The sequence below is a fragment of the Castanea sativa genome, chromosome 6, assembly GCF_040712315.1.
Source record: "Castanea sativa cultivar Marrone di Chiusa Pesio chromosome 6, ASM4071231v1".
In the NCBI taxonomy this organism is placed as follows: Eukaryota; Viridiplantae; Streptophyta; class Magnoliopsida; order Fagales; family Fagaceae; genus Castanea; species Castanea sativa.
Genome location: NC_134018.1, coordinates 29814327 through 29833281, shown reverse-complemented (window position 1 = coordinate 29833281; position 18955 = coordinate 29814327). Strand labels below are relative to the sequence as shown.

General features: G+C 35.4%; 1 protein-coding gene across 1 annotated transcript; it reads left to right on the top strand.

Annotated features, from left to right (window-relative positions):
- Window positions 1–4763: 4763 nt before the first annotated feature.
- On the top strand, window positions 4764–18413 carry LOC142640340 (uncharacterized). The gene is made up of 11 exons (XM_075814399.1): window positions 4764–4902; window positions 6128–6376; window positions 13902–14111; window positions 14978–15058; window positions 15165–15251; window positions 15334–15429; window positions 15673–15726; window positions 15849–16951; window positions 17208–17256; window positions 17362–17401; window positions 18012–18413. Exons 2-11 carry the CDS (start codon window positions 6134–6136, stop codon window positions 18161–18163), a joined length of 2115 nt encoding a protein of 704 aa, XP_075670514.1. The 5' UTR covers window positions 4764–4902; window positions 6128–6133; the 3' UTR covers window positions 18164–18413.
- Window positions 18414–18955: the final 542 nt, after the last annotated feature.

The window sequence follows — 18955 nt, the reverse complement described above, 5'->3', positions numbered from 1 at the left end:
ATAACCTTCGCCTTACCCTTACCCTGCTGTTGGTCCTCTTCGACCCTTTTGTACTGGTCTATACGGTCCATGAGGCGATGTACACTCCGAACAGGCTTCTTGGTTAAAGACTTCCTCAAGTCATGATCAGTGGGAAGGCCCACTTTAAAAGTATTGATCCCCACCTCGTCGAAATCTCCACCTATCTCGTTAAACATCTCCCAATATCTGTCGGAGTATGCTTTCAGCATCTCACCCTCCCTCATGGCCATAGATAATAGCGAGTCCAGCGGTCGAGGAACTCTGCTGCATGTAATGAATCAAGAGGCAAATGCCTTGGTAAGTTCCTTGAACGAACCGACAGAGCCCGACTTTAGTCTGTTGAACCATCTTATAGCAATAGGTCCCAAGTTAGAGGGGAAGACTTTGCACATCAAGGTCTCATTATGAGAATGCACTGCCATCCTCTGATTAAAGTGGCTTACATGCTCCACCGGGTCTGTCCGACCGTTATAAATAGTGAAGGTGGGTTGGGTAAATCGCCTCGGGAGCCTTCCATTCTCAATCCTGTGTGAGAAGGGCGATTTGGAGAGTTGATGCAGTGCTCGGCTCATAGTGTCATTTCCCAAGCCTCTAGAGGGGTGCTTCCTGCGCTTGCGACTCGGTAGGTCATCCTTTTCGCAAGAGGAGGTTTTGCTGGGGGGTGACCAGGACCTTGAACTGTAACTGCTTCCCCAAGATTCCCCCGAAGAGGGATTAGATGGGGGTGAAGCACGCCTCCGTCTGACGCTGCGCAGCTTCTTCTTGAGGTGGTATATCTCCCTCTGCATGGCCTTAGCATCATCTTCATGGGTGGCACTGCCTCCATCGCGCGTATGACTCTCGCTAGGATATACAGTGTGAACGCTTCCCTCTCGATCCCTCCGGCGCTCAAGATGTTCGAACAGATCTTCGGGCTGCGATCCTTGAGATTCTGTATGGTGTGAGCCTAAACCTGCCATGATGTTCCAGTTCCTTCAACACTAGAATTCCCATAGACAGCACCAATTGTAAGTGCACAATTGTACCCGGACCCAAAGACAAACGTGGGCTCAGGCCCAATTAGCCTTAAATAATAAAATTTGTAGAGTGTGGATTTGAAATCTAGGTTAGGGATGTTGGAAGCTTAACTAGCAGGCTAGAGTGTTACAATTTATGTAAACGATAAATAATTATGACAAGGGAACCTCCTCGGACGTAAGCTGATGACAATTTGTATATTACTTCTCCTTTTATGCCAAAGATTACAGTTCTTAGTTCTTCTTCTTCTTTTTTTAGCCCTCTCATTTCTTTCCTCTCGTGTTTTCTTAAATACTTCTTCTTCTTCTTCCCTATTTCGTCCACGTATCACACAAATCTTATCCTTCGATCCCCCCCTTCCACCACCTTCTTGAAGTCTTTAAATAGTAGCAGGAAGGTTTGAATTCTACTGTTCAAAGGTCATTTCCCCATTAATGCGGCCAGGGAGGTAGGTGCAAAGTCTTTAATGTGGAGGTAGCAGCCTTTTTCTGAGATATTTCTCTCACACCGCTGCGTCTAGAGGGTACTTGAATCCCCCTCTTACCCAATAATTTTTCCAGAAATCAGCCTTTAACCTTCTTGGCAAGTCCCAAGGTCATCGCCGGGCCTGTCCAAGGAGTCATTCCTCTTCGGATAACTCCTCGGACCTTTGCAGTGCAGGTTGACTTGTGGGCCTAGAGGCCTTTTATCAAAAACAAACGGGTACCCGTCAATAAAGCCCAAGGCCCAAATGTTTGTTCAGGAACTTTTACCCACCAAACTAAGTATGTTACTGCTACTCTTTAGTTGAATAGAAATTGGTGAGAAGTGAAATTTTAATTTTAAAAATCAGTAATAATATATATCATCATTTTTATCCGCTTTGAATTTATCTTCATCTCCATATGTTGACATGTAAACTTGAAGTGTAGCAGCAGTAGTTATTTTGATAGCTTGTATGGTGTTATTATGTTGTATTTTTAGTGTTTTCCAACTTTATACTTATTTCATTTTCTTTCATTTTTTCAATTTTATAGGGTGGAGGCCAATGAAGTGGTTGTAAAGCATGAATGGATATCACTTTTTGGAAAAAACTTTTCTTACAAGCTGTGTGTATATGTTTGTATATATAATATATTTACTTTTGAAACTATGTGTTTGATTGTAAACTCAACATGTTATATATATATGTGTGTGTGTGTTTTTGGACATATTAATTTGATGAAGTACTTTGACTTTTGCATTTTTTTTTTAATTTGTATCTTTAATTTGTTATTGTAGTTCTCAAATATAAGGTTTATATTGTCTTATAATGTCTACATTGCAAGACAGGGTAATAGACAGATTAATGTAATAATAAAAAAACTCAACCTTTTGCAACAAGGGTGTTTGTTGTAATAAATTATTACAACAAAAATTTGTTGTAATAAGCTATGACATTTTTTTAAGTATTTCAACAAAACCTTTGAAGCAATAAGCTATTGCCACAAAGTTATTTGTTTTAATAAAGAAGTCATTGCATCAATTTGTTGCAATATATAGAATTTATTGTAATGAGATTTTGTGTTACATAAACCTATTACCTCAGAGTTTATTACAACGGCTCGCAACAACTTTTTCGCCATTGCAATAACACCTTATTACAACGACTTTTATAGTTATTGTAATATGCCTTTTTTTTTTCCTTGTAGTGATGGTATATCTAACTTAATTGATAGGCATTGAATAATAAAATCTCCCTCCCCTAACTACCAACTTATCCAAAAATAAATCATTAATTTTAGGTGGCACCCACAACAAAGATTAACAAAAACATACTTATATTTAGGATAATTTTACTTATGAAGTCGAATTCCAATCTCCTATAATGGCTATGAGTTTCTTTGGCATCACCTTATAAACTCAGCTTTTATGTACAGTTTTTTAAAATCTTAATTTTTCCCACATTTTCTGAAAGGAAATTAAGAACCTACTGATCTAATTACCACTGGGCTATGCTGCGTTGTTGTGTCACTCTTGAATGAAAATATTTTATTTATTTTTAGTTTAGATCATACTTTTTCAATTTTCCATGTTATCTGATAATTTTATTAGAGGTTCAAGAATTATGTTTTTTACATGTGAATATACAATTTATTAATTTATAGTAAAAATGATTTTATTTTAGACAAATTTTTTTAATTTGAAAAATTACTAAACACAAAATTTTTAAATTTGTTTATGCTTTTATTATTTTCTATCCTTATAAAAATGGTGAAAATTCATTTTAAAATTTTAAATTTTTTTTAGACATAGTTTTAGTAAAAAAAAAATTTAACATTCGTCATTTTAATACCTTTATTTGTATTTATTTATTTAATAAATTATGATATTATCACAATATGACCTCGATTGAACCTCAATCCAATCTTTAGAACTTTGAACCTCTCATTTTTTCAGTTTATTGTACGGTTTGAGTCTAAAAACTATGTTTTTCACTAGTTAGACAAATGCCAAAGAGATTAGCTATGGAGCTACAAGAGAGAACGTTCTTTTTTTCTTTTTATTTTTTAAATGCAGGAGAGAACATTTTTAAATGCACACAGGAAGTGCTACGAACAATTGTCAAGTAGGCATTCCTGCCAATCCCTACAAAAGAGAGGTTGCGAAGTAGAAAATAAACGTCATGTCATGTCATGGTTAACATGCAAAGCCTCTATTTGCACTAAGTTTAAATAAGGCATTTCACGCCTGAGTGGCTCAAGGAATTGACGCTTTTTATGTTTAAATTAAGGCCTTTTATATACTTAAATTTAATCAAATATCATATACTTTTTACTTAAAATCTATTCTTCTAATTTGTCTAAATGCAAAAAAAAAAAAATTAGTTTTTTAATGAATTTTTCGTTCATAGGTGAATTGTTCATCTTTTTTTTTCTTTTTTCTTTTTTATAATAAGTTTTGTTAATTTCTATATTCTATTCAAATTAAACCCTTTTGTATAAAGAAAATATCCAACTTAAACCTTAAATATTTAAAACTTTTAGCATGAAATAAGAGTTCTTCAACTATCACAAACAAACTCATAATTTTTACCAGAGCTCTTTTATGTGCAAACTATAATTAGTTGTCTATCACTTTTACATAATTTTTTTTTTCCACCAATCACTGTTAGCCAGAGTTGTGACAAAAGTTGTACATTTTGTAGTAGCACTAATTTTTTTTCAATACAAGATAAAAATTCTACTCTAACTTAATTTAAGTATATATATGTGTGAATCTCTCTTCTCGAAACTTGAAATCTGAACTTTTGTCCCCACATTCTATAAGCACTTATACTTGTAGTGTGACCATCACCCTAAGGGTGTATGGTGGTAAGCACTAAAATTTTTACCGAAAGAAAATGGTAGGACCACAAATTTTGTCATAATTTGCTCTTATAGATGCTATGTCCACAACATTTTTACAACAAATCACATGTGTTTAGTTGTTATTGGTTCAAATTTGAATCTAACGCTAAAATGAATTTTTTGCCCTAACAATAACAACCAGTAACAACCTACCACTTAAAATTTGTTGTGAAAATATTATAAAAATATTATGGACATATCATTTCTCATTAAATAAACTCTTTTAATTTTACGTACGTCAGCACATGCGTAGTTGAAGTACAGTGTACACCGATGACCGCTCATTTTAGTGTGATGCTACACGAACCACTAAAATGCACCGCCTCATATCCTCAGCCCCCGATTCCTATATATATATAAATTGGCCAATCAAGATATCCAATTTTTGTTTTTGAATTTTGGGTGACTCTTTACAACTTCAAAAAGTCTTTCTTCTCTAGAATATTCGATTCTCTTAGACAGACAAGAGAGAGAGGGAGTCCGATCCTCACGTGAGGTAAGGTCTTCGAAAAATCTATTTATCTGGGTTTGTTCAATTATGGATATTGTCTCCTACTTCCCAAGATTAAGGTTGTCTTCCATGAATTGCTAGTATAGTTTATCATTAAGAAATCTTTGTCTTTCCATGGTTTGGTTTTTTGGGTGTAAAAGAAATTATGGGTATGGAGGTTTGTGATTCTTTGAGCAAAGTTTGTTCATTTAAATGTTAATTTTTACTGGTTTTCCATGAATTATTATGGGATAGATTTTATTTGGGTTCGGTTGTTGTTATTTTTCAATGGATTGGTGTTATGAACGAAGGAGTAACTTTAATTGCCATTGAAGTTGAGGATTTTAATGTCTGTGTAGGCAAGAGTTAGGTCTTTTTGGATATATACTACTGTTAGTTTTTTTAAAACCTACTCTCCTCTTTCCTTATCTGTGTTAAAATACTTAGTATTCTCAAAAGAAAAAATAGTGGGTTAATCCCATGTTGGAAAATGAGGGTGAGTTATAGTCTTATAGAGGTTTAAAGTTTGTGCTGTGAATCCAAAAGTAAGGTCACTTTGGATATATACTACTGTTAATTTCTTTAAAACCTTCTCCCTCTTCCCTTGTGTGTGTTAGTATTCTCAAAAGATTATGGGTTTTGTTGCCTGTGTAATCATTAATAATAATAAAAAATAAAAAAATTAGTTTGCTTAATCGCATAGGTGAATTTGTATAATTTCAATTATTGGATTACTTGGAGCGAGTGTATTCTATTTGTTTGTTGAAGCATTCTGTGAAAGTTGAAACCTGTGGCATTTTGTGAAGCTTGAGAACTTGATTAAGTGGCTTCCTTGGCACATGATTCCACCTCTACCCATGTCATTTGTGCAGCAACAGATTATATTTTAGTAGAATTCATGTTTAATTGCTTTTGCTTTATTCTAAATTCTATTCAAATCTATGAGTGGCATGTGGGGGAAGGGGGGGGGGGGGCATCATACTTCCTTTTAAATTTACAGCCAATTCAATGTACCTTTTTGTTTCCTCCTCATCCTTATAGAATCCACACACACACGTGCCAGTACTAAGCTAAGATACTAGTGTAGTCGCATCATTTTTGGGTTTCGATAAGTAGACATTAGCAATCTTTCTAGAAGTTGTTGATTTTCATCTTGGAGCAGGTTTATACTTCCACATAATTTACTTGTGAAAGATTATAAATATTTTTCATACACTGTTCTTTCTTTCAGCAAAACATGCAAAATCCAAAGAGTACACAACACATCTCAGTTGTATGGAGGGGGAAGACATTTACCATAGAAATGAATTCAGATGCTACTATTAAGGAGCTTGGTCTTGAACTGCTAAAATTGACCAATGTCAAAGCAGATACCATGCGGCTGATTGTTCCACAATCCTCCAACAAAAGCTCAAAGCTGTTGTCTCCTTTCTCTGATGAGCAGGCATTCTTAAGTTTGCAAGACACTTCCATAAGAAAGGTATTAGCACTTATTATTCTATATTTGGTTAATATTTTTTAACCATTATGAATGTAAACTTTCCTGATATTAGTATATTATTTTTTGTCTAATAAGTGTTGTTAGTTACTGGCTGCACTTAGCAGGCTCTATCGCTCAACTTTTAGTACTGGCAGCAATTATTATTTTTATTGCTTCTGAGATGAGCTACTTACTTTCTGGCAGCTAATTCAGTACATTATAAATTAAAGTTGAAATCACTCCTCTACATATTTCAAGAAACACTGAGTTACAGAGAAACAAAGAAACATAAAGAGAGAGAGAGAGAGAGAGAGAGAGATATTTTTTATTAGAGATAAACTATGATTGAATGGCTTAACTTACAAATGAGCAAGACTTGTACATTATATTCCAAAAACAAGAATCAGAAAATAGCTAGAAACCGTTACAAGATCTATTAACAACCTCTCCCACGTGCACACATATGATCACTAACAAACTTAATACATATACACTAAACGACACCGTTCTACTTAAGAGAAACGGCACTGTTTGTGACTAACTGAGACACGCATGTACTGTTCTTCTTAGATGACACCATTTTCAGTGTTACCGTTGGAATAGTGTCATCTTCAATCTCTTCCAATCTGCAATTGGGGCTTTCATCCCCCCTCAAACGAAAGGGGATTTTCCACATGAGTTTGGAGATAAGCCAATGAAAACGTGGAGAAGGCAAACCTTTGGTAAAGATATCAGCAAGCTGATCATGGGAAGAGATAAACTACTTGAAGATCACGCTTGAGAACCCTCTCACACACAAAATAATAGTTCACCTCAATGTGCTTTGTGCAAGCATCGAAGACAGGATTTGATGCAATAGTCAAAGCACTAACTTTATCACACCAGAGCAAAGGAGGATAGGAAAGAAAAATCCCCAAATCATGAAGAAGCATGCGAATCCAACATAACTCAGCTGCTGTGGAAGCTAATGCTCTATATTCTGCCTCAGTAGAGGACCTAGAAATGTGGCTTGCTTCTTGGCAGACCAGGTTATAGGACAATTACCAAAGAAAACAACAATCCCAGTGATGGATTTACGATCAATTGGATGCCCGGCCCAGTTAGCATCACTATAAGCAGATAAGGAAGGAGAGCTAGGAGGAAAAGCAAGACCATAATGAAGGGTGACTCTAATATACCTCAGGATGAGTTTAGCAGCTTGGAGATGCTTGGAGATGGTTCTGAGTAGGAGTACTCATGTACTGACAAGCTTGCTGAACAGCAAAAGAGAGATCAGGTCTAGTAAATGTTAGGTATTGAAGTGCACCCACAAGACTTTGATAAGAAGTGGGATCAGGTAAGAGTGGACTATCATTAAGAAGAAGGTGTTGATTTGGAGAACAAGGAGTTTTACAAGGTTTGCAATCTGTCATAGCAAACTTCACTCACAAATCAGAGGCATATTTAGATTGATGAACAAATAAACTAGAATGAGTGTAGTCAATTTGTAGCCCAAGAAAGTAATGTAGAAGACCAAGGTCTTTAAGATCAAATTCAAAACTCAGTTGTTGAATCAGAGAAGCAGTGAAAGCAGGATTGTTTTCTGTGAGAATAATGTCATCCACATAGAGTAATAGGAAAACCAGATGTGAACCATGCTTATAAATGAACAAATTGCCATCTGCACCTAAAGCTAAGAACCCAATAGAAACAACTGAGTAGTGAACCTCTCAAACCAAGCCCTAGGTGCCTGTTTAAGGCCATAAAGAGCTTTATGAAGCAGGCAGACATGCTTAGGAAATTTAGGATCAACATAACCCTGAGGTTGCACCATATAAACCTCTTCCTTCAAAATGCCATGTAAAAATGCATTACTTACATCAAGTTCGCTCAATTCCCAATCATGGTTCACTGCCAAGGCCAAAAGCAATCTCATAGTGGCAGGTTTAACAACTGGACTAAAGGTTTCTTCATAGTCAAGGCCAAACTATTGAAGATAACCTCTAGCTACTGGTCTAGCCTTGCATCTAGCTATAGTGTTATCACTGTTTTGCTTCAATTTGTATACCCAGTTATAAGTAATAACATTCTTATTAGGTGGAAGAGGTACCAAAGACCATGTCTTTTGTTTCTGAAGAGACTGAAACTCAGAATCCATGGCAGTCACCCACTGAGGGTGCTTAACAACAATAGCAAAGGATGGAGGTTCTATCATAGTATAATCATGATGAACCTGCAAAACTTTAGGCTTATATATACCATGTTTTGATCTTGTAACCATGGGATGATTGTTGTGAGTGACGGTGAGTGTGAAATCAGAAGGAACAGAAGGACTGGGAGTAGAAGTGGAAGCTGGAACAATGGACGTGGAAGGAACAAACTCAGAAAGAGAAGTAGGAATAGAAGAAGGAACATTAGAGGGAGGTGGAATAGCAAGGATAGGCAAAGAGGAAGTAAGCATAGATGGTAAAAGAGAAGATGTAAAATCTAAAGGAAGGGAAGGAGAGGAAGAATCATCTGTAGCAGAAGGAATATTAGTCACCTCAGAGACAATAGGAGAAGACTGTGGAAACCAATGGGAGAAATTAGAAGTATAGGGTGTATGAGGACCAGTAGAAGTAGAAGATTAAGCATAAGGAAAAAGGGACTCATTGAATAAGGCATAACAAGCAATGTAGATTTTGTTAGAGAAAGGATCAAGACAGATATATCCCTTTGACAAAAGAGGATATCCAAGGAAAATGCACTGTTGAGACTTAGGCTATAATTTGTTCTTAGTGTAAGGCCTAAGCTATGGATAGCAAGTATAGCCAAAGGCTTTAAGGGCTTGACGAGGGGGTGGTCTAGAGTAAAGGGATTCCCAAGGAGATTTGAAGTTCAACACAGAAGATGGTAATCTGTTAATGAGATAACCAGCAGTTGAAAATAAGGCAAGTGTGACTTATAGAGAAGAGAAAGACCAGTTTCAACAATGTATTTGTGTTTCCTTTCAAAAACACCATTCTACTGAGGTGTATGTGAATAAGAGGTTTGATGTAGAATGCCATTAGAGGAGCAAAAAGCTTGAAAAGCAGTATTAGTGTATTCAAAACCATTATCAGTTCTAAGAATTTTGATTTTGGTAGAATATTGGTTCTCAACAAGAGCTTTAAAGTGTTTAAAACATAGAGAAAACTTCATTCTTATGTTTCAGCAAGAAGAACCATGTAAATCTAGTACAATCATCAACAAAGATAATATAGTAATTGAAATTAAGAACAGAAGTGAGAGGGGCAGGACCCCAAACATCACTATGAACAATGTCTAGAATAGAATTAGACACAACAGTAGTTTTATTCAAAGGATATCAGTGCATTTTAGCACTTATACAATATTCACAGGTTGAACAAATGTCATCAATTTGAGACAAAGAAACAGTTTTCATTACATGCTTAAGAGCAGAAAATAGAAGCTTAGAACTTGGATGCCCAAGCCTGTAATGCCAAAGCAGAAGTTGATCAGGTTTGATTGAAGTAAAAACAGACACATTGGACACAGAATTGAAAGCAGCAGATGAAGATAGTGTGGAAGATGAGGGAATGGGATACACCCCATCTTTACTCAACCTTTCGTTGAGGATCCTCCCCAAAGGTAAATCCTGAATTGAGAATTTTTGAGCATCAAAATAACAGAATGCATTATTCAATGCAAGATCAGGAACTCTTAAGTATATAATTAAGCCTAAAGTTATGAGTTGAAGTTTGAAGCTCACCATGAACTGTGAGTGACAGGAAGCTCTTGTCCATTGCCTACAGTAACTGTCTTTGAACTGGTTGTTGATGTAGTGACAACTGAGAAAGGTTAGGAATGACATGGTTTGAATATCTAGTATCTGTGAGCCACCCATTACAATTCTGCACTTGTGAAGAATTAGCCACCATTGAAGCCAACTTGGCAAGAGCATGCTTTCCCTGATATGCAAAATCCATCCTATGATAGCAATCAATTGTTAGATGACTATTCTTGCCACAGATTTGGCAAGTAGGCCTATTGGACTGAGATTGACCTTGTCCTCCATGTGACTTGGACTGGTTGTATTGTGATCCTGAGTTGGAATTATATCCACCAGAATTGTAACCGCCATTAGCATTATATCCACTATTGGGATTATATCCACCATTGGAATTATATCCATGACCACCTCTTCCTCTTTGGTTACTATTTCTGCCTCCTTTTCCTCAGGAAAAGCCTTGGCCTTGAGGCTGAAATTTCATAGCCATAGCCATTGAATTAGGATCAACAACACTAGACCTCTTCTTGATTACTCTCTCTTTAGCATTGAGTAGAGTATTTAACTCCTCAACAGAAAGAACATCACTATGAGTCCTGATTGCAGAACTGAAAGAGTCATACTCAGATGGTAATCCATCAAGAGCCATATGAAGAAGCTCTTCATCTTCCAAAAAGACTGAAACAGCGGCTAGCTTATCACGTACTTGCTTAATCTTTTGGAAATAACCATCAATAGTATCAGTACCTTTCTTGATTGCACTCAACTCATTACGAAGACTCATCACATGAGATCTTGAAATTGATGTAAATCTCTTTTCCAACACTTTCCAAACTCCCTTAGCAGATTTTTGCCCAATTGTGAGAGCAAGAATTGCAGGAGATAGGGTTGAATTAATGAAAGTAAACATAGCTTGTTCATGATTTTTCCAAGAAGTGAAACTAGGATTAACCTCAATAGTGAAATTACCAGATGAATCTTTTAGATAACAATATGGTGCTATAACAGAATCATCAAGAACATCAATCATTGAATAAGTTTCCAGAATTACCTTAATCTGATGCTTCCAAACAATGTAATTGTCATAGTCAAGCTTGAAAGTTATCATCAAAGACATATTGGATAGTAGAAACAGTGAGGCATTAGCAGGCAAGGCTGTACTAGCCATAACAGGAATTGAATTCGAAGTAGAAGATGAAGAAGACGAATTTGTGGAAGCCATTGTTGTGGATCGAAGCTCTAATACCATGAAGAAACACAGTGAAACAGAGAAGCGAAGAGAGAGAGAGAGAGAGAGAGAGAGAGAGAGAGAGAGAGAGAGAGAGAGTTTTTCTTTATTAGAGATAAACTACAATTGAATGGCTTAACTTACAAATGAGCAAGACTTTTTTTTTTTTTTTTGATAAGTTACAATTACAAATGAGCAAGAATTGTACATTATATACCAAAAACAAGAATCAGAAAATATCTAGAAACGGTTACAAGATCTGTTGACAACCTCTCCCACGTGCACAGCTATGAGCACTAACAAACTTAATATATATACACACACACACACACACACTAAACTACACCGTTCTTCTTAAGAGAAACAACACTGTTTGTGACTAACCGAGACACCCGTGTACTGTTCTTAGTCGACACCGTTTTCGGTGTTACCGTTGGAATAGTGTCATCTTCAATCTCTTCCAATCTGCAATTGGGGCTTTAAATATTAGAGACAACTAATAATGGATGATTGATTTATAATATTATCTAAAGGAGTTATCTCTAGCATTGAAAGGCTTTTTGATGCAGTCATGGAAGATCAATTTGTTATGATTTCACAAATTCATCTATTCAAGATTTATTTTTATGGGGCCCACATGTGAAGTCCAATTGAAGCAAAATTCATCTGATTTTAAGGGCATTTTATAGGGTTAAAATATTTTTTAATCTATGGTTTACAAGTAATGGTTAGTTTGTATACAATGTCAAAACTGTATTTGTCTACAATCTTGTGGATTAAGGGTATTTTTGTAATTATCAATTTTTTAGTTTACTGGTCTAATTAGGAGGTTTTAGTCAAATAGGAGCTCTAGTTCTATTAGAAAATTTTAAGATCTAAAACCTATATAACTATGTCATATTACTCAAGTGTTTAATAAAAATATTGAGTGTTATTGTTTAGTATTGAGACACATCAGCCTTATTGCTCTTTTTCTGCATTTCTCCTCTTTCTCTATGCTTCAATATTCTCACTGCTAACGCTTATTGTTCATGTGCATTGTTCACAAATTGTGGGCAAATTTGATTTCTGTTGCTTCTTATCTCATTTGCAGCCATAACTCAAATCTTTTCCCTTCCCTAAACCCTAAACTTCCCTGAAATTTAAATGACACAGGACAACCAAAAATATTGTGACAAAAAAAAAAAACAACGGGAAAGCTAGGATAAAACCTAGGAGTCAGCATGTAGGGTTGCTTGGAGTCAACAAGTGTGATTGGAGTCGGCACTAGTTGTAAAACTAAACAAATGTTTATTATCAATATCAAAATTGTCTTACAAAACTGAGAATTGTGCTTAAATAGAGAACAAAATGCATGATGAAACCCTAATTATTAAATGACTAGGTGCAAGTATTAGCGGGCTTCATCTATAAGGCCACAAGTTGGGTTATCTTCTTTTTGCTTCTATGCCCATTAGTATATATAATAGGAGGCCCATATCTTGTGTCCGCACCATGAATTCTTCTTTCGAAAAATTTTAAAACCTAAATTCACAAATTCTACTAACTCTAGACCTAGCATGAGCACACATTCACTGGGATTCATTTCTCTTGGTGAAATTGTTTATGTAGTGTGTTTACTGATAGGATGTATTGTGAATTCAGATTGTTTATGTGAAAAATTAAAAGGTGACTTTAGACAGTTAGGTATGTTTGGTATGCTGTAATAAATCTTGTAATGGAATGCTTATTCTTTTGGAATAGCTATTCAATAGTTTGGTTGAATTTTTATTACATGGAATAGTTATTTAGGAATAGTTATTCCTTAAATTGAGGAATGATATTCCTCTCTTAAAGTTATTCCTCTCTAAAGGTATGTAATAGTCATTCCTTAATATTACTTTTGAAATTATTATATTTCCCAAAAAAAAAAAAAAAAAACTATTGCGATATGAAAAGTAATTATAATATTACATGGAATAGTTATTCATTAGGAATATTTATTCCTTAAATTGAGGAATGATATTACTCTCTGAAAGGGATGCTATTCCACTCAAAAGGGATGTAATAGTCATTCCTTAATATCACTTTAGAAATTATTATATTTCCAAAAAATCAAACTATCTCTATGTGAAGAATAATTATAATAATTACAAAATTATTATGTTTCCAAAAATGCAAATTTGTGGTTTTATTTCTATTTCACAATGTATTAATAGGAATAGTTATTCCATTACATCACCTTTTATTCTCAGTAATACGCATTACAATTCCTAACGTAATTATCATTTAGTTTACCAAGTGTATGCTTATTGTACTTAAGATATCTTCTCAAATTGTAGACAAGTTTAATTTATTAAAAAGATGCAATGGACACAAAAGGAGTTAAATTGGGTTTAAAAATCTTTAAGTTGAACTTCCACGACTGGATTTTACAGAATTCTCCACATGCTTGCAAAAAATCAGCCATCTCTTCTTTTCTTTTCTTTTTGATTTTGTTAATTCTTTATGCTGAAAGATCATTCATCAAGTTTTGCGCGTCCACTGATTGCCTGTTTCTTATAATTCAGGGCAAGTCTATCAGAATGATGGGAGTGTCTGAAAGTGAGGTTGATGAAGTTCTACAAAATGCAAAAGCAGACTTGAGGATAGCTGGATTTGAAGAAGAGGAAAAGAGACTGAGGCAGCGAATATCAGACAGACCTCATGCTTCACTGAAACTTCCACAAGGACGTTATATCTTTCATGATTTTCGCACACTTGAGATCCCAGGAGTAGAGGTGTGTTGACTTTGCTAATTCCTTTTTACCTCATATAATCTGTAGCTTAGATAGAATGGGTGCTGTGTAGATAAAGAACTATATGTAAAAGAGAGAGGATATAAAGGAAAGACACAGAGATTTAGTCGCTTGTTCTTTTTCATTTAATGAGTTCTTTTTTTATCTAATAAGTTACTTGATACTAATATATTTATAATTGTGCAATATGGACTTGTAATATGTTTTGAAAAAAACGGAAAGATAGACTTGTACATCAGTCTTAGACAGAGACACAATTGTTAGACACCGTGGCTATGACATATTCTGGTCTATATGCATGTGTGTGCACATGTGCACATGCATATATATATATATATATATATATATATAGGAGATCTGCTGGGGCACGTATAGTCTATACCAATAAAAAAAAATACACAATTGTTGAAATTTACATGTGTCTAGTTGCAGCTTTTGTAAAGATCATTCACGTGTTTGAATTATGAGTTGAACAGTGTCCTTCATGAACTTGACAATGAAAACTGTTTGGAAGGGTGCCTTACTAAAATTTTTTATATGTTATCAAGATTCATTTGCAATCATCAACCAATAAATGATACTATGTTACTATTTTCTTTTTTGTAGACAATAATTTTTACTAAGATTAGACTGTGGGTTGGTAGGTTTGTAGGTGAAGTCTGGATCCGGATATATGTTTTTCTATGAAAGGATATACAGATTGAACGGCATTTTTTATTTTATAAATGTACATGCTTTGAAGTGAATGTTTATGTCTTTCCTTGGAATATGTGCTTCTAGAAGAAAAAAATCAAGCTGCCAATATCTTGAACTGATTATTGATTTATTTGGTTGTTACTTGTTTACAGTTGAATCCCCCAGCTTCTGAGGCGTTGAGAATAATGCACATGCTCGCTGCAGATCCTGGAATTGTTGCTATTATGAACAAGGTTCATTTGATAAAGTTGGCACACTTAAATTTTTTTTTTTTTTAACAAGCTCCCATCATTTTGTTATGTCATCATTGATGAGTTGTATTTTGGTTGTTCTTTACAGCATCATTGGTGTGTAGGTATTATGACTGAGATGGCACCCATTGGTTATGTTGGCATAAGTCCCAAATGCATTCTTGGTTTTAACAAGGTAATGGCCATACTAAACATTAGTATATCATTAGTGTTTTATTTTCTTTAATCTTTTGTCTTGCTGACTCTTTTTTTCGCAGAATTTTGGAGAGGAGATATCTCTGCGTCTTAGAACTGATGACCTTAAGGGTTTCAGGAAGTATGAGAGCATCAAGAAAACTCTTTTGCATGAACTTGTAAGTTAAACAACTTTTCAGTGTGAGAGGATTGTGCTTTTGTATGTGCATGTGCATGTAGTGTGTCTCAGTGTCTCTATGAACCTCTATACGTACAGACAAAATGTTACTGTTTAATGAATGACTAAATTACTTTGGTTATTTAACATAAAATGAGATTGTAGGCAATAGCCCTTGGTTGAGTTGATTTTGAACTAGCTGGTCGATATTGAGAAAACTCAAATTATTCTTTATTGCTATCAGGCTCACATGGTACACTCTGAACATGATGCCAACTTTTATGGTCTGGATAAACAGGTAAGAACATGTACTCATACATGTGTGTTCATGTTTTAAGCGCAAATTTTACTTTAAGCTCATTACTGAGTGGGCATTTCTTGATTTGATGTGTTTTTCTCTCTCTTTTTTTCTTTTCATAGTTGAACCAAGAAGCTGCTAGTTTAGATTGGACAAGATTAAGAAGTCATACCTTAAGTGGAATACAGTATTCAGAAACTTATGAGGATTCATTTGTTGGAGACAGTAGTAATTCTGCTCAGAAGCTTGGAGGAAATACATCAGATCAGCTTGCAAATGCTCGTGCATCTTCAGTTGCTGCTGCTTATCGTCGTTTAGCAAATGCTTCTGAAAACAGCTTGGGAGGGTCTATAGTATATGAAGAACCTGACCCTGATGATTCTGGGTTCAATACACGTGAGGAAGATGATTCTATATATTCCATAGAGGAAGAAAACTTGGATATTTGGAGTCCAAATGAAGCTGAGAGAAAAACTGCTTATGAGCCTGATCCTGATGATCATTCTGGCAATCATAACAAGCTTGAGCCCGATCCTGATGATTCACTGGGTGGGGAAGCTTTGGAGTCTGAATTTTATCCAGAATTTACCGGAAGTAAAACAATATTTCAACAAGATTTCAATAACACTGGGCCAACACAACTCTTGCCTCCTCCAGAAACCAACTTGATGCTGAGAACCTCAAAGTTGCATGAAGAACCTGATTTTGATGAATCTCAGGAGATGGAGATTCTGGACAGCAGAATTCAAATAAGCAAAAACATTGAAGAACCTGATCCTGATGAATCTCAGGAGATGGAGATTCTGGACAGCAGAATTCAAACAAACAAAAACATTGAAGAACCTGATCCAGATGACCCGGCAGAAAAGCAGAATGGTTTGGAATATGGAAACATCATGGGACTAGATCTGGATGATTACCCAGAAAATGAGACCATCAGAGACCAAGCCTGTCTAAATAAGGCTTATAAAGAACCCGATCCAGATGAGACTCAGGCAAATGGAGTTCTGGCAGAGCCTGATCCTGATGATAATTTGGTGCATCCACTGGGAATATCGAGAATGCAAACCTATGAGCCAGATCCAGATGATCAAGAACTTCAAAGAATCCAAGACCCTGTTACAGTTGTTTGTAGCCGTCTGCAGAAGGCCATAGAAATGCTGCAAGTTGAAGTTACTCCCATGGAAGCTGCTGCAGTACTACAAACTCTGTTTAAGATAATTAGGTACACTTGTCAAATCATTGATTTCATTCATCCTTTTTTTATTGAATTTTTCTTTTTTGGTGGGAAGACAGAAACACAGGGTTTTTCCTCCCAGTATAATACAACTGGCCTGCATTTGCAAGCTCTTGCACTGAGTTTGCATAGGAAGCCCCCAGCGTATATATAGCCCAGCAATATCATCAGTTATCCAATCTATTTTTGTACTTTATCTATTGAGTTATTGACAAATGCTGGAATTATGTGTATTTGCTTGCAGGAATGTCATTGAACACCCAAATGAGATGAAATACAGAAGACTGCGAAAGGTATAATTATTATTTATCTCGACCTTAGTGAAAGACCAAAACTTTGCATCCTAGACTTTCCTCATTAAATTTTTAATTGATAGCTAATGGGTTATGCATTTGCAGGCTAATCCCATAATCGGAAGGAATATTGCGAATTATAAAGGTTTGCTTCTTTTCTCATTCTAAGTATCGATTTTACGGAGTCCTGTGAGAGTCACTGGAATTTGTCTTGAGTTAAATTGTTGGTAGGTCCCAGATATTTGAAAATTATGAACTGGAAGCTGAAGGGAGCTAGAAAATGATATATAAGCTTTGGAATTTCACTGTCTTGTTAAGTATAAATAAAACATGCATGAGAGAGAGCCGGTCAGTTGGAATCACAACATTGCTGTACGATGTTCAATCTTGCACCATGTTCAATCTTGCATTGACATGTGCACTGAATGGAGGGTTGGACCTTTAATCTCTTACAGGATGAGATATATTAGCCATGTCAAACTTGATATATGTCAATCAAAGATGGCATAAGATAGATTATGTGAATTTGGCAAATGAAGGGACATCTTGCTAAAGTTTTCCACTTACTAAATACTACCCCAAGGGATTGCCTTAATTATGTCATATTACTATATTAGTGACCATAGGACTCTCACCCTAGTCAGATGGAAGGGGTGAAATTAAATATTTACCAGATCCATGTAGGAAGTTAACTTTATGACATATCTAAAATGAGGGCATTGGCATTAATCCCTTTCTGGTTTTTGTGCTTACAGCTGCTATGGAAATTCTTACTTTGATTGGTTTCAATGAAGATGTTGTGTCAGACGAGATTGGAAAGGCAGAAACTTATATAGTTTTGAAGCGGAATGATCCAGGGCTATTGTGGCTTGCAAAGTCTTCCCTTGAAGCATGTATTGCTTACTAATAGTAATGGTAGAAGTGCAAAATTGATGGAGAACTTTTAAAACAGCAAATGTGCCATGTATAGGTTTTGCATTGTGTTATAGTTCACAAAATAAAGAATTGTACATTTGTACTGTGATATATCAAGTTGATATTAGACTATTAAATGTAGATAAAGGGGTTTGGGAATCCGATTTCAGATAATTGCATGGTTACGGTTGTGTTATTGTCCAATTATGGAAGTTCTTGATAATATACAGAGATTACTACAAGTTCTATTGTATGTTGTTTTTAAAGCATTTCTGATATTAGTTTCTGTAAAGCTGTAACAACTCTTCTGATGCTTGGTGATACAAGTACAACGATCAGCATGTGACAGAAGGCCAGTGAATTAAAAACAACTTCATTACCAAAGAGAGACTCCACACTTTATACGGTATACTTGTAGAAGGATTAGACGAAATTTTAGTTTCAATTTGGTTAGGAAGAAGGAAATCGAGATTGTACACAATTCATACCGTAAGTTTGTATGATAGAATGGTTGCCCATTGGTATTCTATGTTTAACACCTTTCTTTCTCCACTTTTGTTCGCAACTTCTAACAATTCACTTCTTACAACATTTTACACCGTTAGGCAAGTGCCAAGGCCGAAGATGACGTTGAACCCAGAAGAAGAATATTAAGTTTATGGAAAAACATGTAGAAGCTTTATTAAACTGTTCATGGTCGAAATTCTAACACTACTATATCAAAACTTCAGCATGAATCAATATCAGCCTTTACTTTCATAGTTCTATCCTCCCCCACCCACTC